A 21,490-nucleotide genomic window follows, 5' to 3' on the forward strand; every position below is an offset into this window, starting at 1 on the left:
GAGTGCTTGACAACATTTATGTTGCCTCGAAAAGCCTCTAAACACCCCATTTGTTCATTTCTCGTGAAACCTAAATTTGCCTCGAAATGAACGTAAATGTATCCATATTTTCGTTCCAAGTCACACGACTCCTTTCCAATGACCTCCCATGTCCCTAGGAGACATCACATGGCGTTCGGAGCTAGGACCCCGAGAAAGTTCGAAAGCGTGTATTATAACCTTCAATTTTGGTTGTATTTTGGGACATTCTTGGACTTTTCCGGGCCTGACCATATTTTCTCCCGAAACATTCCTAGGAGTTTCGACGTGATTATAACGTTGCGCGGGTGTTTGGCGCCATTTGCATTGCCTCGAAAAGTCTCTTAACACCCCATTTTTCATTTCTCGTCAAACCCAAAATTGCCTCGAAATGAACGTAAATGCATCCACATAATCGTTCTAAGCCATATGACTTCTTTCCAATGACCTCCCAGGTCCCTAGGAGGCATCCCGTGGCGCTCCGAGATTTGGCCCCGGAAAAGTCCGAAATCATGTATTATGACCTTCAATATTGGCTGTTTTTAGGGCATTTTTGGACTTTTCTGGGCATGGTCATATTTTCTTGAAACGTTTCTAGGAAAGCCGACGTGACTTGTAACGTTGTGCGGGTATTTTTACACCATTTACATTGCATCGAAAAGCCTTTGAACACCACATTTGTTCATTTCTAGTGAAACCCAAAATTGCCTCAAAATGAACGTAAATGCATCCATATATTTGTTCCAAATCACTTGACTCCTTTCCAATGAAATCCCATGTCCTTTGAAGGCACCCCGTGCCGTCCGGATCTCAGGCCACGAGAAAGTACGAAAACATGTATTATAACTTTCAATTTTGCTGTTTTTGGGACATTTTCGGATTTCTCCGAGCCTGGTTATTTTCTCCGAAACATTCCTAGGAAAGCCGATGTGACTTGTAACATTGTACAGGTGCTTGGCACATTTGTGTTGCCTCTAAAAAGCCTCTAAACACCCCATTTGTTCATTTCTCGTGAAACCCAAAATTTAGGATTAAATAACTATTGCATAGAAATTTGTTGTAGTTTTGTTATTTACCGACAAAACATGTATATAATAGGACATAGACTGTAGAGTTAGGTTTCTTTTTTCATAATACAATGTGGTGGTCTCCGGGTTTACTTTTACCAAGAGGGTTGATTCTCTGGTGGCTTCTTATTGTATTATGTCTTTTCCTAGATGGTAATTCAAATATTTATTGTGGACCTTAAAGCATGATTTAAAAGTTAGTTGATGGTAATTGTGTTATGCTATAATAACAAGAGGTCACGGGTTCAAATCTTGTTGCAAGCTAATTTTACTTTTGTTAATCGACATGACTTATGTACACGTTGGACAATTCTAGTGGAGTAACAGAGGTGACACAAATAACATGAAATAAATGACATGGAATTCATGTCATTATTTGTATATTTCATGTCATTCTTGTTTAAGTTTATATCATTATACATGTTTTCATTATTATTGTTAGTATCTGCATCATACATTCATACGCACGAAGGATCCTTGGGTCCAATGGTATCGCTATCTCCTACATGAGAGACCAATGTACAAATCTTGATGGAAGTAAAAATTTCAATGTAGTGGGGGAGGGGAGGTTGGGGTGCTTGTTGAGCCTTTAGGTGAGTGTTCTATGTGAGGACAAGCGAGAGAAAATTTCTTCTTACCATAAATTCCTTTTTAAAGCGAAGTATTTACTCCTTGGGTTCCTTTTTCCCTATATTCTTCTTTGTGAAGACTAGAAAATAGTGATATTGTAAATGACCATTGTCTCTAGTCTCTACCACTCTATTATCACATGTACTATTTTTAGTCCCATCAATTTTGTTACTTGTTAACTTCATCCAACCAATTTTGTTTGCAAAAACAAAATAACTTATCCTGAGCAAAACAAAAGGAAGAGAGTATAATGAGACAATTTTTGATATGTTCATATACTACTAATTGAAGGGATTGTATAGATTTGACTAGTTTATAAAGTTGAAAGTTGTAATCTAATATATATGCTTAACTACTAAACTTGTTTGTATCCGGAGGAAATGTATGAACTTAGTGTTCACATGCACATCTAGCATCTCCAAATTATTTAAGTTCGACTGCTGTCGCTTTGATCGACATGTTTGTTGCCAGCTACGAGCCTACTTGCATTCAAAACTATGTAAATTATGTACTACAACCTTATAACTTTTTAATTTTAAAGATAGAAAGTTATGACTATTGAATGATTGAATTGGTAACTTGTTGATCGATGATATAATTAAAGAAAAGAGGTTTAGAAACTAACCAGTAATTAGCAGTTGCTATCTACTAGGATTATGGGAGTAGTTGATTAGAATCTACAAAAATTATTAAAAAAGACGTATAAGTTTAATATAAAAGTAGACATAGTTACTAAATTAGTCACCGAAAGAAATTAATCTAGTCATTATTAGGCTAATTCTCTTTTTAATATTGGGTTTACCATTGCGTAATTTTAATTTAAAAGTAGACGATCTCTTACAAGAAAATCTCTAGAATCTATTCTCTTTATTTATCTTTTTTTATGTTTCTTTATTTTAATATATTATGTATGTAATTTATAATATTTTTTTTCAATCTAATTCTCTTTTCAATCTATTATGGTTTATATCTAGAGCTCTAACTTCTACGTACACCTAAGACATTTTTCTATCATACCCTATCGTTGTAGTAGAAGAAGGACGAATGATTAGTCTAGATCGAGAGTTTAATAATATTTTGTGCAATATTAGACATTTCTCCCAAAATAATGTAGATGGCTTTATTTATTAGGACTCTTGTGTACATTACTTTGTATATAGGAAATAATAGAATCTCCCAAATTAGAAGTGTAAGAGATTTACACAATCTGACATAAAAGCGCAAAATTTCTCCGTTTTCATGGATATCAACCAATCATAGCTAGTAATAACTAATTATCTACTCAATTATCACAATCATCGAGCGATTACAAAGCAAGCAGCTCTTTACCAGTTTTACTTATTGTTGTTTTTTAGTTATGTAGTCTGTAAGAGCTGATAAAGCCCGGTTTAGTGTTTGATTGGCTTTAGTTTATCGTTTGTATGGTCTTTTTCTAGGTTGTAATTACGAATTAATGCAAATTTCTTCGATGTCAAAATTGTGATACATGATTGTTCAAAATTCTTTTAAAATACAGTTGATTAAATTTTTGTTCTGAAGGTAATAAGGAATTGATTATTAAGAGGTCCAGGTTGATCAAACATGCTGATGCCGACAATATTTACTGGACTTTATTATTCAAAAGTGCCAGCTTGGGATATTAATATGGTTAAACATTATTACGCGATTATGACATTATTCTAAAGTCAAGCAAGTCAATTAGACTAAAAATCACCATAAAGAACATGAGACTTCTAGAGTCAAGCAAGTCAATTAGACTATTAGTGAACCACAAAGAACGTGAACTATGGATGGACATAACTACATTTATCCAGTGGATAGATTATCCGTTATTAATAGAATATTAAAAAATAATTGTTATAGGTTCGATTCCAATTTTTAACTTAAATTAAATTCTATTAGCGGATGAACTATCTAATGGGTAAACAAAGTTTTATCCACTATAGAATAGTCGTTTTAATTAGTAGTTGTTGGCCTTGGAGTTGGTTTAATCTCTAGTATTAGTTAGTTGTTAGATCGAGTTAGATGTTAAAGTAATTGTTTAATAGAATTATATGTTCAACACAAAATTTAAATATATCTAGACTATAGTTTCAACAACTTTGGGAAAAATCTCTCCAAAAGCTTAAAGTTTGTTATTACTCACCATTAATCTTCCAAATATTACCTTTGATATATTATTAGCCAAAACACTAACAATTACTATCGCATACGTCAAGCAAATTTGTTTACCAGTTCAAAGGAAGAGTAAAGTAGTACTACCTCGATTTCTTTTATTGTTCTTATTTAGAATATTTTTGTGAGAGGCAATCGAAAAATAGGAAGAACTTTCGAAAACAGAGTGAGTATATGTTGAAATGACAATGAAAGTAAAAGGGAAAATTTCGTCATGACATATGGAGTTGCCTAAGATCATTTGAATAACAACTCCGTTAGTAGCACCTTTGTTGTGACAAACGCAATAAAGTAACAAAGCAGTATTAAAGAACAATTGAAACAAGAATTTGAAGTGGTTCACTTATTAACAATGTGTTAGCTACTTCCACACAACATGGAGGATATAATTTATTTGGTTTAGGAGATAGAGTAAAGATTATAGAATATGAAGGCATAAGTTAATTATAGGTTTTCTATAGTATCCTACTAATTAACCTAAACAAAGAGGCCTAAATCCGAAACTAAAATAGACTCGATATATTAAACAACATATTCAAAAAAGTTCGGCTCATGCTTAGTTAATCCTAATGCCAGATAATTAATTTAAGGCATAATTCAACAACCTTGAATTTTAAGATCATGAATGAATACGAACGTAAAATTACAATGCTCCTCCTTACGTGGGATCATCGAAACTACAATATCCTAGGTTGGACAATAAAAAAAAAAAAAAACAAGGGTAAGCACCTAGCACTTTGGTGAAAAAATTGACCAACTAAAACTTAGTGTGAATTAAGGCTATCACAATGACACCCTAAAAACCAAGTAAGTGTTGTCCCAGTGGTGATGGGACTGACTTTGGTAGAATGGACCCGTGTTCGAATCCCGCCAACACCTTTGGAAGAGAAATGGAACCTAACCATCCTGAACTTGACTTCGATCTTATTGTGAATCGGGTGCAAAGACCAAAAAAACAATAACACCCTAAAAGAGCAACTCAAAAAAAATGACCGCCAATCTAATTGTGTTTGGAGCATCCATGAAAGCTTGAATTGGCAACAACTAATGTGAGCCAAGAGAAGTAATAAGGAGGTACCGTATAAGGTTTAATTTTACAGTCTAGAAGATAGTATGTCTAAAATCTTACTTACCATATAAGAAAATTCCTGACATAATACTGAGATGAATATTCGAATCCAAAGTATTAACTAAGATTCGAGATGATGTTTCATTGAACTACGCCCTCATCCTCCTAATATGCACCAATAATATAAAGTATCTCTCTAATTATTTCTTTTTTTTTACTTTGCATCTTATAGCGGGACAAATGTAATATATGCCATGATTATCTAACGTTAAAGTCACTTAGTCACAAAAGCAGTTATAACTGTAAAAAAAATCTTGCACATACTGTGTAGTTTATGCCAAAAAAAGTTCAATAGTTTATGATCGACTATATAATTCCGTTGTTTCATTTTAAATGCAAGAAAGAGGTATTATTTGTGAGATATAAAATATTTATTTGTTGTATTTGAAATGAAACGGAGGAAGTAATTATAATTGGCCGATGGTTTGTCCAGATATTTGGGATATCAAAGTTTTTATACTAAAAATAAATTAGATTGGGGTTCAACAAAGGTGGGCTGATGAGTGAAGGGAGCCGAAATAATTTTCTAGTATTTCTTAGTTGAGGCCTTCCTGGCCACACTTTACGTCTCATGGTCATCATGAATATTCAATTTTTCATAGTGGACCAAATTACTACACACTTCAAATCAGATAGATTTTCCTATTTCCATCAGGAATTTTTTTGGAGCGTTACATATGGATTTTGGTAATTGGATTCGCTTATCTCGCTTATTAGTAGCCTAGTAGGGGTGTTCAGAAAAATCCTACCCGTTTGCTTCGAGCCTCTTATCCGTTAAAAAAGAATCGGATATGTTTTTAAAAAATTATGATTTTGACGGGCTGAATACCACGAGTATTCAGACCCGATTCCTAATCAAACTTCATAGAGTAGGAAGGAGGTGTTAAAAAAGTAGCAAATAAATATTAGGTGAGTAGCAGTTTATATATATATATATATATAAGATAAGAAAAACAACATTAGGTAATCCTCCTTTCGAGAGGAATACCTAATCCATCGATACAAGGATAGCATATCTTTATATAGATGTGTAGAATTTGACTGTCGTGGACTCGTGGTAACCTACTACCCTAAGTCAAATACACCTTCGCTATGGACTAAAGTGCAACAGGAGTTCAAGATTTCACCCGAGGGTTAACATTGCCTCTACGAACTCCATTACAGTTTGAAGATTGGGGTAGAAATTATATATTATGTGTTTTAGCTGGACAATTGGTAAACGACTAAACGTGCAAGGGGAAGATGATGATTTTATGCATGTATACTCGCGCAAAAAGACAAAAAACAGACGCTGAACTTTGGTAGCAATACCAAAATAACTATTACTCTGGTACCTAGTGTAAGTAAACTTTGGTATCAACTTTGAGTTTTGGTACGAATTATTCTTATGTTGATACCAATTATACTTACTTTGGTATCAACTTTGAACTTTAGTATTACTTTTTTTTTTTTTTTTTGAAGAACTTTAGTAGTATTAGAACTTTAGTATTACTAATACCTTCTTTGGTATAGTAATTTGGTATCAACTCTAAATTTTAGTATTACTAATACCTCCTTTAGTAATTTGGTATCAACTTTAAATTTTAGTATCACTGATATCTCTTTGGATACAATTACTCTTGCTTTGATACCTATGAGAGGCCATTTTAACCTCTAACGATGAAACGCCAGGTCTTTCTCCAAACAAGGCGGGTCATGTAAACAAAAAGTCAAAAACTACTTTGACTAGCAATTCATGCAATAAGAAAAGTACTATATGGTAATTTCGATGATCGTATACTACTATAATAGAGATAGAGATCATTGCTTTAAACTTTGCCACTACAAATTGAATAGTAACCTGTAGGACTAACAACAGTCAAAAAATATGGCGCGCAAGTCATAATACTCATGATTTTCACTGAAAACTGAAAAGTTAGTATCAATCTTTAGCGTTGACCTTATGCTTTTTTTTAAGGTGGAATAGGATGAGTAGCAGTGTTTTTTTTTTTTTTTTTTGATAATTTGCGCTTTCGCACTTTAATAACTCCTTTAAAAAAAAAATGGAACGAGACCTCTAACTCAAAGTAAGGTATTCCCCCACTAGGTGGGCGACGTTTTCATAGTGCTTTAGCACACCCTACAGAGAGGAGTTCCCATCCATTTGGTCTTACATCCATCACTTACATGAAAATTCTATCACATGCCAAGAATACAATTACCTACTGGAAAGCAGTTTATGATTCTAGTGTGCACGCAGGCACTACCATTAATCTATTGAAAACCATACTGAGATGAAATAAAACAATCACACATACAATAAAATCTGAAAAGAAGAAATTACCAAAGTTAAAGCCATGCCAAAAATACTAGGAAATTGCCCTCTGATCATGCCATGAATTCCTTTCTTCTTGCCCCGATTTTCCAGCCCATCACAACCATGCTATGAATTCAGATTTTCGGTGATGGCCTTGCTTTGCCAATGAGTCAGCTACTACGTTTGAACTTCGACCTTTGTGAATGATCGAAATGTTGAGAACTTTTTTGCACATGCTTCTTATGTAGTTCAGATGGAAATTCATATTCCATGGACCATCATTGTCACTATTACACCACATGACGGCATTGGCCGAATCCGATTCAAGAAGGAAGTTGGCATTTTTTATAATATCCGATTGTATCGATATTTGTATTGCTCTGTGTATTGCCAGGATCTCCGCACAATTTATTTCAATGAATGGTATAGGAGAGGAAAACATACACATGAATTCGCCTTTATTATTTCGAAGTATCCCACCTATTGCAGAACATGAGTTAGATGTGATGACTGAGGCATCCACATTCCACTTTAATACTTGAGCTGGAGGGGGGGACCATGAAATGTGATCGGGGTTCGCTTTTGGAAGCACTGCACTTTTCATATTATCATTCCATTCCAGACAGTGGGGGTTTCTTTGTATGTCAACCGGAGTGTATGGAAAACTGCTATCCCATCCTTCTATCCACCAACCAAGCCTTAGAAGTACGAGATCTTGGAGATTTTTTGCAGTTGCTGTTGATTCTTGAAAGACTCGAATGTTTCTTTCCTTCCACAAAGTCCAAATAATAACAAAGAAAGAGGAGGCCCATACCTTTTTGAAGAAAGATCCTTTCTTTTTCACAGCTCTCCACTGAGAGAAAGTATCAAGGAGACTAGAGGGGAATACCCATTTGACCCCCCATAATTCTAGCCACCAATTCCACAATTGTTGTGCAGCAGCACAATGCAGCAGGAGATGCTCACTGGTTTCAGAGCATTTGTAGCATAAAGGGCATATATCTTCATTCACCGAAATTATCCCAAGCGACGCAAGCTTGTGCCTCGAGTTTATTTTTCCCAGTAATGCTATCCACACAAAAACTTCGATACGATATGGAACAAGACATTTCCATACCCCTTTAACCGCATCTGAGAGGCTTGGAGGGATTGTTTTGTGCAGCTCTTTTGTGAAAGATTTCGTTGAAAACCGGCCCGATTTATCGGGGGCCCAGATGAGTCGATCTTTTGCCTTTGGGTCTAGACAAACAAGTTTAAGTAACTCATCCAGATGCACTTTTTCTGCTTTATCTTGTGGATGAAGTTCTCGCTTCCATGAGAATACCCACACCCAGTTGTAACCTTCCCATATCCCATAGGAGCCGATTGAAGAGTTTTGATTAATGGCAATGGAAAATAGTCTCGGAACCACCAGTTTTAGGGGATACTCACATACCCATGTATCGTGCCAAAAAAGAGAGGAGAGCCCATCACCTATATTTTTCCTCACTCCTTTTGACGCAATTGATTTTGCTCCTTCATGACCCAATATTGCAACGCATATTGATTTCCACGGCCCACCCGAGACCGGAACTTTGAGATCGGTTATTGAGAAAGTTGCAGGGTAATGATATTTGGAACGAATCACGTTACCCCACATGGACAAAGGATTTTCCAGTAGCCTCCAAATCCATTTAAAAAGAAGAGCCAGGTTTTTGTGTAATATGTTGCCAACACCGAGTCCACCCATAGTTTTGGGTATTGAACAATGCTCCAAGACACCAATGGAAAAGGCCTTTTTTCAAAATCACCACTCCATAAGAAGGCTCGCATGAGTTTATTAATTCTTTCAATCACACCCTTTGCCACAGGGAAGAGCGACATGTAGTATAAGGGTAGATTTGAAAGGGATGCCTTGATGAGTGTTAGTCTACCTCCTAAAGATAGCATTTTTCCTTTCCAAGCAGCCAGTTTCTTTGAAAATTTCTCAATTATGGGATCCCATGTACGAATGCGAGCAGGATTATCACCAATTGGGAGGCCCAAATAAGAGAAGGGAATGCTTCCTGTCTTACACAGAAGGGTCTTCGCCGCATTTTGAAGCCAAGATGATGCCACATTTAGGCCCATCAAAGAGCTCTTGTGAAAATTCACTTGTAACCAAGATGCCATTTGGAATATAATTAGGGTTTTTTGGATGTTTTTGAGGGAATTGATGTCTGCTTCACAAAACATCAGCATATCATCTGCATATTGCAGATGCGATATTTCGGGCCCATTTGATCCTGCCGAGATTCCTTTCCATAAGTGCAGATTTGTTGCTTTAATTATCATCTGACTAAGCACTTCTCCAATGACCACAAATAGGAAGGGGGATAATGGATCCCCCTGCCGTAGACCTCGGCGAAGTTTGAATGGAGAGCATGGGGAACCATTCACTAGGATTGAGGCCGATGCACTAGTTACACATGTTTTTATCCACTCACACCATTTTGCCGGAAAATTCATCTGTTCAAGAGTCCATTGAAGAAAGTTCCATGATACGCTGTCATAAGCCTTGTGGAAATCCAGTTTAAGAAGTATGGCTTCAATATTCTTCTTTTTGCACGATTCAATGAGCTCACTTGCAACCAAGGCACCATCCAAAATTTGTCTTCCTCGCACATACGCAGACTGTAGTGGGCTGATGAGAGAGCTTATTACTGTTTGTAGCCTTTTTGCTAATATCTTCGCGATTATTTTATATACACATCCAACCATACTGATTGGACGATAATCTTTGATGCTTGAAGGATTTTCAATCTTTGGTATGAGTGCTATGTAGGGGCCGTATTACATCCTGTGGGGAGACGAGATGTTGCCCAGAAATCATTCACTATGTTGTAGATATCAGCCTTTATGATCTCCCAAGCATTCTTTACAAATCTGAAGTTGTAACCGTCAGGGCCCGGTGCTTTATCAGATGCACAGGAAGCAACTGCCATATCTACTTCCTTTTTCGTGAAAGGAGCAGTGAGGTTGTTTGCTTGATTTTGTGACAAGCGATTGAATTGCAGATTGTCTAGGGTTGGTCTGTTCTCGTGCTCCTCCTGAAAGATTTTCTTGAAATAATTTCGAGCCTCTTTTTTAATTTGATCAGGTTTGCTGATTTTTGAGCCATCGACTTCTAAGCTTAATATCATGTCCTTCCTCCTCTTATTTGAAGCAATTGCATGGAAGAATTTCGTGTTCTTATCTCCTGCTTTGAGCCAAGTGATTCGAGACTGCTGAGCCCAGTATATTTCTTTTCGCTTCATCCATGTCCACAATTCAGTCTGAGCTTCATTTCTTTTTTCAAGTTCTTCTTTTTCAAGATTTCTGAGGTTGGATTCCAAATCCAGATTTGCGATAATTTCTTCAAACCTCCTGATATTTTCATCAATTCTACCGAAATCTTTATGATTCCATTCATTGAGATTTTTTTTGATCTCCCTCAATTGTTCTACCACACTGAGCTTTGATGATTTGTTCCATGTTTCTTCAACAATTTTCATGCATTTTGGGTCTGTCAGCCAGCAGTTATTGAATCTAAAGGGTTTCGAACCCCAATCATTCTCATGAGAGTGAGCCAGAAGTGGACAATGGTCTGACAGTCCTCTCCGAAGGATTGTTAATTTGATGTTTGGGCATTGGGATACCCATTCAGGACTTACTAACAACCTGTCAAGAAGGCTTTTTGAATTTGCCCGAAACCAAGTGAAGGCTCTGGTTGAAGAGTGAATCTCAAGAAGCTTAAGTTCCTGCAGAAAACTTTTAAAATCATTTATACCATTTTGTGAGAATGAAAGACTACCTCTCTCTGAAGGACGAAGGACTTCATTGAAGTCTCCTATTAGGAGACATGGCAGTGAGTGTGAATTTTGAAACTCTATTATCTGCTTCCACACTTCTGCTCTTGCTGTCGTTTCACATGGGTTATACACCGTTATTAATGTACATTCGAAAGAGTCAGTGGAGAATGTACCACTTAAAGCAATCCAGCTTTGTTGTATGACTTTGAGTTCTACATTGAAGATTGTTTTGTCCCAAATGGCAAGGATTCCACCAGCATTGCCTCTGGAAGGACTGAAAATCCATTCTACATCACTTGATTTCCAGCAAGTTCTCATAATTTTTGAGTTTATATCTTCCATTTTTGTTTCTTGTACAAATACGAAACTTGGGTTATTAACCAAGATTAATTTTCTTAGTGAAGCTCTCTTTATTCTTGCATTGAGGCCCCGAATATTCCATGATAGAATTGGCTTCATAATCATTTTTTTCTCTTTTGGATTGGATGTGTTGTAATTCAACTGAGGTTTGCTTCCCAGTTGAGTTTTTGGTTTGACAGAATGACCCCAATTCTTCTCTCCAGTTCTTCAACTGGACCATCAAAAGATAGTCCTAAGGTATGTGCCATTTGAATAACATCATCAATCTGTATTGATTTTGGAATATGAATGGGAGAAGGGATTGGGCTAGCTGATTGTGCTAATAAGAGTGCTCTTCTTATCTTTTTTTTCTTCTCAATTTTCCTCTTTCTTCTTTTTTCCTGCTCTCTCTTGGTTTGAATTGGGATGGACTCTTCAAAACCTGGTGGAAAAAGAGGCCCAGAGCATGAAGTAGAGCCTAATGTTGAGTAGTAGTGTTTTTTATTTATTAGGAAAGATAATTGATCCGAAGACCAATCTTTGTTAGGCTACTAGTCTACCAGGTATATCAGTTTAGAGGCTGGGTACAAGATTAAACATGCCAAAATTAAATGTCCAATATATTGTTGGAATGATAATTCGAACCCTAAACAATGCCCTAAAATTCGGGATGGTACCCACTGAACTACCATTTCTTCCTGTAGCTAGTAGCATTATGAAAACAACAAAACAAAAAAAAGGGATAAGTTACCAATAATACACCCACTGAACATAAGCTTCTAAGTTATTAATCTTAATTACCATGCATGTAGATTATTCTATTAATTTATCTTAATTCTATGTTATTGTTATTTTAGTCCTCAATATATATGTACCTTATGCAGTCATGTTTAAATTGATTGCATAAGTTTAAGTATTCAATACATTTGACTATTATGTCATTATAAAAGTGGAGTTATTATATGGGATATGACCTTACTTTTGTATTCATGTACGTATATAGAAGATGATGGGAAACCAACTACTATAAGCTCAACGTGCCACAAAGACTAATAATTCTTGCACGTAATTATGATATGTTTTAAATGGTTTGTTATGTATTGGTAATTTAAATTGATAATAAGACTGCATTATTATTGAAATTAACTTATAAAAAGTAATACTTGTTGAAGAAATATAGATATGTTTGTTATGACCTTGAAGTCTATGATCTCTTTATGGGTGTAACCAAGGATGTCTTGGCCTAATGGTTAAGATTGAGGTGCTGTAAACAATAGGTCGTAGGTTTGAATCCCCCTCCTCTTCTTTATACTTTTGATATATAATAGTTACATTGATATATATATAAGATACATTTAACTTTCTATACAACGTTTATATCACGTGGTTATGCAATTCGCACAAACACAAAAAGATAGGGAGTTTTGAAAATTAAATTAATTATATAGGATCTAAATTTGTTTGATTAATCACTAAGTAGTTGGTTGCATTCGTGACGCGGATCCAAAAAAATTAGAGGGTGCAACATAAATTTGAATTGGTATCAACGTAAACTTAATTGATTCACCTGTAAGATAGTGGTCTACTAAGAGCAACTCCAATGGTGAACAATAGGGACTTGCTAGCAAATAAATAAAAAGTTAAGCAATTAGCCCAACCATTGGAGTGAGTAGCTAGAATTTAATTTGCTAGCCAATGTAGCTTAACTAAGCCAATTGGCTTGAGCTAAAATTGTGGGCCCATGTGGGAATTTTGTGAATAATTTCTATACTTTTCTCTAAAAAAAAAATTTATCTTACTTCAAGTGGGACCTAGTCATATTGGCTTACCATTGGGGGAGTTTTGGCTTAAAGTGGAATTTGCTAGAAAAATCTATGTGGCACTCTAAGCCAATTTTCATTTTGCTCTACCATTGGAGTTGCTCTAAAGGCTTTTCTCTTAACTCATAAAGTTTGGACAATAAAATACATCACATCTTCAATTGATATGCTAAGCTAACGGATGAAATCAAATACTCTACCCGTTTCAAAATATAAGACATCCACACTTTACGAATTTTTTTTTTTACTTTGACTACAAATAGCTCTCATAATATGATACATAAAAAAATTATACCATTGAATTTGTCTTGAAAAATACTATAGTAAAATCATTTTTTAAAATTTTCTATCAACGTATATTGAGAGCAATTAATGGTCAAAGTTCGACTTCGAATATTGTGCGTGCCTTATGTTTTGAAACGGAAGAAGTACTAATCTTATAAGTTATAAGGAAATGACACGAATCCTAATCATTTGATTTTTCTTATTTATATATTCTTATTGAATTTATGTAGAGTCAACACTCTTTATCTTCTAAAACGTCCACCGACGTCAAGTGGTATGGCCATTCTGATTTTGTAAAGGCCTTGTTGAAAAAAAAAGTTTGACCCATGAACTATTGAATATTCAAATAGCTCGACTATAAAAGATCTTTATGATAAGCTCCAGCACATATATATAACATATATCTTATAATTATTAGTAATTAATAAATATTATAAAATTTAATATTTGTTCAAATATAAATTCAGAAAAATATTCTATAAGTTGAATATAATTTAAAAAGTAAAACCAAAACAAATTAAGGATAGGAAGAGCATATCATTTTTTTATTCTATCTATTTAGAATTTAATATAGGCGTACTTAACACGTGTCTAGAATTAGTTAGCCGTTATGTTAGAATGTCAATAATCCAATATTCTATTTTGTTTGTCCTATAGTAACGGTTGTATTTAAGTAATAGAAGCGATGTAAGAAAATTTTAAGCAATGAAATGATATAATCCTCTTCTCTCTCTTTTGCACGTAATAAATACATACATTTTAATATATTAACTTTCAAAAAAACTTATATTAAATATATTTTTTTGATCCATATGAGCCACAAAGGCGGTACAAAGTACAAAGAAAGGAAGGGAGGATTCGAACCTGTGACCTATCGTTCACTTATATTAAATATGTTAATAGTTAAGATATGCATATTCTATAACGTGCAAAAGAAAATGGGCAAAAACAATGGAGGAAGTTTTCGTCAAAGATGATTGGAAGGTTGAATGAGAGATTTTTGGATATAAAGTGACTCCTCATATCATTACACTCCTTAATTTAATAATTACTTCTAATAAGTACTGCGCGAGTCTTTTAGACATGCTTTTTAGACATACTTTATCTTAATTCTCAATGTGAACAAGAAGATCTTTAGAATTTCAGTTTTGTCTGTGAAGTGTGAACTACTATAGCTAAGAACAAATCTATTGTATTGTGACAAGTGCATTTTATTAGATTAATATCTTATTTTTCGAACACATTTTAGATCATAATTATATTGCACCTAGAGTCCGTTTGATTTGATAGAAAACATTAAAAAAACGCAAATGAATATTAATTTTTCTTTGTTTGGTTTGATGAAAAACTATTAAGCTAAAAAAGGAGAAAATGGTGATGTTGGACGTGAGAGTGGAGGAAAATAATTTTCCTTCAACATTTAGGAAAAATGCTTACAAAAGGATGGAAAACTCTTTTCCACCTTAATTTTCCTTTTTAAATTCCTTGTCCAACCAAACAACGAAAAATGAGATCAACACGTTTTCCTCCAAAACAAACAGTATCCTAATCTATCATATTTCCGGATCATAATAAGGATTTGAGAAAGAAAAAGTTGCACCTAAGAATTTGTAATTAAACTATGTAGCCAAGGAACAAATCCACAGTTTCAAGTTTCAACTTTCAATTACTTATAGTTTCATGTAGCCAAGGAACAAAGCACCAATATGCTGAGACTAGAGGTATATATTCACAATATGAAGGAATTGGGCATGGACAAATTGACCAAGTGTCCCATGGACAAGTATACTACAACATTACAACGAATACATCAATTTCACCAGAAAGATGTTTACATATTCTAAGGTAGTTAAGAAGCCAACATCTTGTCAATGGCAGCCACATAGAATTCCTTTGGCATGGTACCAACAACGGAACCGTGTTTCTTTCCGTTCTTGAACAGAAGAACCACAGGAACAGCCCTGATCTCATATTCCTCGGCCATCACTTCATCATTGTCCGTGTTGAGCATGAAGCACTCGAGTTTCCCCTTGTAATCCATGGCAATTTCATCGACTATTCGGTGAACCATCTGACAGGGCCCACACCAACTTGCATAGAACTCAACAAGAACAGGAGATTCATTCTTCAGAACCAGTTTGTCCCATGACTTCTGTGTTACTGTTGCAGCTGAGCCAAACATATTTGGATGAGCAAACGTGAAGTGCTACCAGATCAATGGATTTGCCATAAATCAAGCACAAAATTCACACCATAAAATGCAGCAAAATCCACAGTTCTATTGATGCTACAAGAGGTTTGAAAGTAACACCATGGAAAGTAGAAAAATTCACAAGAAGTAGAAAAAAAATTGTGCCACGGAAAGTAGGAAGCAAAGCTCAATATTCAGCATGGTAGTTAACCATGCCATTGGCCTCTGCAAGTTTCCTCCAATTTATGTCTGTCAATATTGAGATCGTATATTACAGCATATTCAAGCTTACCATTCGCTGAACTTGACAACCTAATTGAGGGGGAAATCCTGAGCCTTCTAACACTGGGTCAGTGACCAATTGTCCAATTGATCATACCCAGACTATCCAGCGAGCCGGTCAGGCGGACCAATTTCCGATCCAGTATATATGGGACGAGTTTATTTTCAGGTTGGGTTATGCGGATTGCTGGTCGGGTTAGAGTCAAGATACGGATCAATGACATCTTTTGATCAATTTTTCTATTCTTCATATAGAATGAGTAGTAAAACTATAATTTCATGTTTAGTATGATATAACATCATATTAGTAACATATATATAATATAAATCAATTAAAATGGTAACATTCAGATCAACAATGGTACTATAAACAATATTCTATCATAACAAATCAAAGATAATGAAGTTATGTGAAAGTAAACATTTATTTCAAGTAAATATATAATTACTTTTGATTATTATTAGTCAAATTAATGAAATATTATAATTCACATTTAAATTTTATTTTTTTTTAATATTTTATTGTAATTTCTTGTCAATAGGGTCGGCTCACCCTAACCCAAAAATCTCCGGGTTCAAGTCCTTTTCGGGTTTTGGGACAAATATTCTTACTCAAAACCAAAGAAAATCGGGTCGGTAGGGTCGGGTTTTCGTGTCATAGCATTTTTGCATAGGTCTAATCATACCTAATAAAGAAGCTGTCAGCAAGATTTATGAGATGGAGCAGTCAAAACAGCTCTCTTTACATCACCTGACCTTCAGCTGGCCTAGAGATGGCAATGCTTATGTTTTAACCTTATCTGCCCTTATCTGTGAGTGTACTTCTAGTAGATTACTGCCACTAAATTCCAAATGTTGGAAATTCATCAAGCTTTGTATCTTGGCACATTATTCAGATCCCCCATTAAATTAATAGAAGAGTCCCCACAATGAAGCTTCATCTTGTAAATATAACGTCTGCTGCAGCTGCTATGACCAAGATCACAGCAAGCTCTTGCATTTCAACTTTACCATTGTCATCATGTCATAAGACCACACATAATAGTAGCTTAACCAGAGCCCAGAGGCCTCCTAAACATTTGTTGTCCACGGCTTCTGGCAATAAGGCGCTATTCAACCAAGTAGACAGCAGGATTCCTAGGTCTTCTAAGGTGTAAAAATAGGCATGAAAGACTAAGTTAATCCCCGAGAAGTGACAGACAAACTTTATACTTTACAGGTAAAAGAAGCCCACTGAATCAAGTATCAATAGCGTTTCTAAATATTAATCAACTGCAGGTCCCTAATGATTTGTATGTTCCAACATTGCATTTGGCCCTAATAATCCCCTATGAACCAATCCAATACTCCATCCAGCCCTACTCAGCTGACTAATTTTTGGTCAAAGATCGGTGACTTTGACCACTGATATGCCAAATATGTCGTCATAGTAATATTATGCTAAATTTATCCTAAAAGTTACTCCCATTCTTTTTTCAATTGAAAAGCAAGAGCCGATTTTGGTCATAGTTAACACAAAAAGGCAACTAGGGGCATCAATATGGGACCCAGAGTAGCTCACAGCGTTCAGTTGTGGCTGAAATAAGGACAGCATAGGCAAACACATCTTGAATGGGATGTATCTGCCTATCTGGTTGCCGTGGTTTGCAAAACCAGCCAGGATCTAATATGATATGATTGCTAAATCTATCAGGGATAGGAGATCTTTTAAACTTAACATGAACTGTGTATAGCTCCATAAAGCTAATGAGTCACTTCAGCAAATGACTACAAAGCTAATGACTAATGAGTCACTGTGAATGGGATGTATCTGCCTAAATGGCACAGCCTTGTGGTAGCATGAACAAGGAAAAAAATCTAAATGTATACAGTAAATATCAACAGAGAGAGAGAATAACATTTGACTGCAGGAAAACTAATTAAGAAACAAGCAATGAGCAATAGCCAGAAATTATTACATAGCAAATGAACGGTAAATTCATGGACAAGACAGAAACCAATACCCATTGCACGGCATATCAGAAAATGCAAAAAGCTTACTTAACAGACCATAAATCAGGAAAACACAAGCTATGGCTAGTGAAACAAGCAACGTCAAGCTACTGCTTACTCTTCGGCTGGTGGGCACAAACGACAGGAGAGCGTCGTGTTGTTCTGAGACAACCTGGGTGATTTCGCTGGTGTAGAGAGAGGAAAGACAAGGCTGGCAATGATAATGCTCCCTGACTCCCATATCCAATTGGAACTCTGCCCCTGTATTGCTGGAGGCCCTCGCAACAATTTGTATATGACAGAAAGGACATAGAGGCTGTCAGCGCCATGTCGGAAACCTGAAAAGAAGTACACTTAATTGTTATTCTAGTTCTACATCTATAGTGATTTTAAACACAAATTACAAACACAGTGCAGATAATACATCATATCTTTGAGGCATCAAGTTCAGACCTGCCAAATAAGGCTAATCTGGACCACAGTCGGAAGATTGACTCACATCATCAGACAGTCCAATAATTGTCTGAAACCTAACATCCAATGTTTGACATTCAATTTCTCTTCAATGATTCTCAGTCTCACATCATCGAAATTGCATTTTCTAGGGTTTATCAGCCTAAACTAGCTGATACTGATAATAAACAGCATACTTAAGTCCAAGTTCTGGTCTAAAGAACTTAACTAGGTTTCTTAAAGCTACATAAAACCTACCAGGTATCCAAACAGAAGTAGTCCTTTATCACATCATTTATTGCAGTCATACAAATGACAATATAAGTAGCACCTTGAAGAATGCAAGCCGTCAAGCTACTGTTGCAACTCCCACTTTCAGGCTCACATCGCCTTATGTTCAAAGAGAATCATGACTAATTGCTTGACCAATGAAATATCAAGTTAGAATTGGCATGCAACTTAGTTTTCAGATATGAACAGGAACAAAAAAAAATATAGCTCCTCCCTTCTTCCAATAATTTTTTTTGTCAACCTAGGACACCATTATCTCTATTTCATTGGTAATGGCTTGAAGAATAGGGTATCATGAACAAGTTTATTTTTAAGTGTTGAAGAGACATCTTAGAGAAGCAGGGAGCAAAGGATACAACAAAAGGTCTTAGAGGGCATATGGAGTATCACTTTTGGGATCAAGCATACCTATACAACCTCTTAGATTCAAAATTCGCATCACTGAAACTAATCATTAGCATCTTCTTCCAGCCCTCAATATCAGTCACTTCCTTTTCTTTCAAAGTTTATACCTTACTTTAAGGTCTCCATTGAAGCTGTACTCGATCAAATCTAGGAGCATGTGCCTTGGATTGAGTTAAGTGCATATATTTGCACAAGAAAGTTCAACCAACTCCTCATCCTTTCAAGAAAAGTTATGAAGCGGAATCCTCTCTCCTCCGCTAGTATAACATTTGGGCCTCCTTGGTTATGCTTGTTCCATAGTTGATTCATGACATCTCTCATTACCTCAGTAACCTAGACACATTCTTTACTCTTCCTTAAATATCCTGTATCTTTCTTTGATGCATTCAGATTCAACAAAATTCCTTAAACATGCTCATGGATCCAAAAAAAAATACGATGTTATATTTTCAAAATAAGTACCTAGTACTTTGAAAAGCTAGACAGAAACCCAACTCCTTTTTGCCAAAAGAAACAAAAGGACATAAAGATCATAAACACAATATGCAGCTCTTCCTGCAACCTGCATGACCTCCCATACCTCTTAGGCTTTTACTCCCTCAGTTTCAGCAACAAGGCCCATACATAGATCTATTCCAATGTAAGCATATACTCCGACTCGTCCAATTCCTCACACACCCATGTTGGACACGACACGATTTACTACAAAGTGGCCAAGTCCCAGAACCCCATATCCGAGAAGACACTTGTAGCCGAGTCTGAGTAACACAAAGCGTAACAGTTCAACTAGACATCATGTAAAACCTTTAATCTCAAGAAAACTAGAACTTCTCTTAGACATCAGCCTCAGAGGTACCCCCATAACGGGCCATACACAAACTTGTACAATCACAATTGTAAGAACATCTCACAAGTCACAACTACGATCCAGGACCATAACTTATGAATAAAATTATACTGTGTCATACTATATCTTAATGTAATTGACCCTTCATAATCCAAATGAGCAGTCGTTTTGATCGTTCTAAATCAGCAATGATTAACCTAAAATCTTTAATACTCTACAAGTACAAGTAAGAAATTTTGCTAGTATTTCACTATTTTGAGGGTTCATTCAAATGTTTAGGGAAAACATTGCATAATCAAATGCATACAACCAACTAAATCAGCAATTTCAGCTTAGTCGATCAACCCATATTCTAATACACAACTAATAATATGAAATCTTTAAATGGGTCTGAAAGAAATCACTTCAAAATCTTCATTCAAACATGAAAATATAAGTCTCAATATTTACTGCTATATATGAAGTAATATAAAAATTTCCAAGATCAAAATCAAGAAAATCGCATAATGTGCATAAAGAATTGCCATATTCTAACTTAATATTACAAAATGTGTTGAAAAATTTCTGAATCAAGAACCTGAACTTCATTCAGAAATCTGCAGATTGTCGATCAAATGTAAATTTGTGAAGAAAATGACAAGAATGAAATCAAGAATGTGAATCACTTACAGTGATGGTGACCTCGAGCAAGTTGCAGAAAAGTGGAATTTGGTATTGCTGGTAATTTGTCTAATACTGAAATGAAAACGTGTATAGTTAGGTAGTTGGATAATTTTGCTGAATTTATATGGCAACTGGGGAATATCTCTATTATATAAGCTAAGGGATGAGGTGTGGTGTCCTCTTTTGAAGTGACTAAAATACCCTTAATGATCTAATTAATGGAATGAAAAAAATTACGAAAGCAAATCATTAAAAATTCTCATTCCAACTTGCCATTTAAAACAAGTTTAAAATGGTATATGCATCAAATACTTCAATCAAAAATTAAATGGACAAAATATCTATATATATATATTTAAAGTAGGATCCTTGAGGCCACGTGTCGTTCTGTTATCGATTTCAATCCTACGTGGCATGATGTGGCATGCTCCTTTGGTCAGTATTTTTTTCGAGCTCATTGAGGGTGTCCACGTGTCACACGGCTCAAAGAAATTATAATTGGCGTCAATCAAGGATTATAATTGATATGTGATCTACATAATTAAGGAAACGTTTGTTGGACTAAGGTAATGTGTGTCAAGCAAGTTGCACGTGAAAATTAGGAAAAAAAAATATATCAAATCACGATCTTAATTGAGAGATTTTCGCATAAATTATGGAATCAATTAAGGAAATTTAAATATGAATAAGAGTATTATGGAAACAAAAAAATACCGAATCAATTTGGAATAAATCATGGTTGTAATTGATAATCAACCAACAATACATGCTAATATTAAGGAAACAAATTTACATTTA

At 35.3% G+C, this 21,490-nt stretch overlaps 2 protein-coding genes across 5 annotated transcripts; both read right to left on the reverse strand.

Moving 5' to 3' along the window:
* Nucleotides 1-10,110: 10,110 nt before the first annotated feature.
* Nucleotides 10,111-11,466, reverse strand: LOC130590237 (uncharacterized). The gene has a single exon (XM_057392287.1). The coding sequence runs from the start codon at nt 11,464-11,466 to the stop codon at nt 10,111-10,113; it is 1,356 nt and encodes a 451-aa protein (XP_057248270.1).
* A 3,748-nt stretch (nt 11,467-15,214) lies between these two features.
* Nucleotides 15,215-20,803, reverse strand: LOC104904386 (thioredoxin M3, chloroplastic). 4 transcript variants are annotated; one of them, XM_010692616.4, is made up of 3 exons: nt 20,699-20,803; nt 18,152-18,371; nt 15,215-15,737 (listed from the first exon to the last, which is right to left on the reverse strand). In XM_010692616.4, exons 2-3 carry the CDS (start codon nt 18,360-18,362, stop codon nt 15,418-15,420), a joined length of 531 nt encoding a protein of 176 aa, XP_010690918.1. In that variant the 5' UTR covers nt 18,363-18,371; nt 20,699-20,803; the 3' UTR covers nt 15,215-15,417. The 4 variants fall into 4 exon arrangements, with proteins under 4 accessions (XP_010690918.1, XP_010690919.1, XP_048492469.1 ...); XM_010692617.4 differs by having other exon boundaries at nt 20,607-20,790; XM_048636512.2 differs by lacking the exon at nt 20,699-20,803 and adding an exon at nt 19,186-20,456.
* Between the last annotated feature and the right edge of the window lie 687 nt (nt 20,804-21,490).

Source organism: Beta vulgaris, chromosome 9 (assembly GCF_026745355.1).
Source record: "Beta vulgaris subsp. vulgaris cultivar EL10 chromosome 9, EL10.2, whole genome shotgun sequence".
In the NCBI taxonomy this organism is placed as follows: domain Eukaryota; kingdom Viridiplantae; phylum Streptophyta; class Magnoliopsida; order Caryophyllales; family Amaranthaceae; genus Beta; species Beta vulgaris.

Bases quoted from the DNA above. Each gene is read 5' to 3' on its own strand.
- LOC130590237 (XM_057392287.1), bottom strand. From the start codon at position 11,466: ATGGAAGATATAAACTCAAAAATTATGAGAACTTGCTGGAAATCAAGT.
- LOC104904386 (XM_010692616.4), bottom strand. From the start codon at position 18,362: ATGGCGCTGACAGCCTCTATGTCCTTTCTGTCATATACAAATTGTTGC. The intron at 15,738-18,151 runs GTAAGCAGTAGC...TGTTTGGCTCAG, and splicing joins TTGTGCCCACCAGCCGAAGA to CTGCAACAGTAACACAGAAG.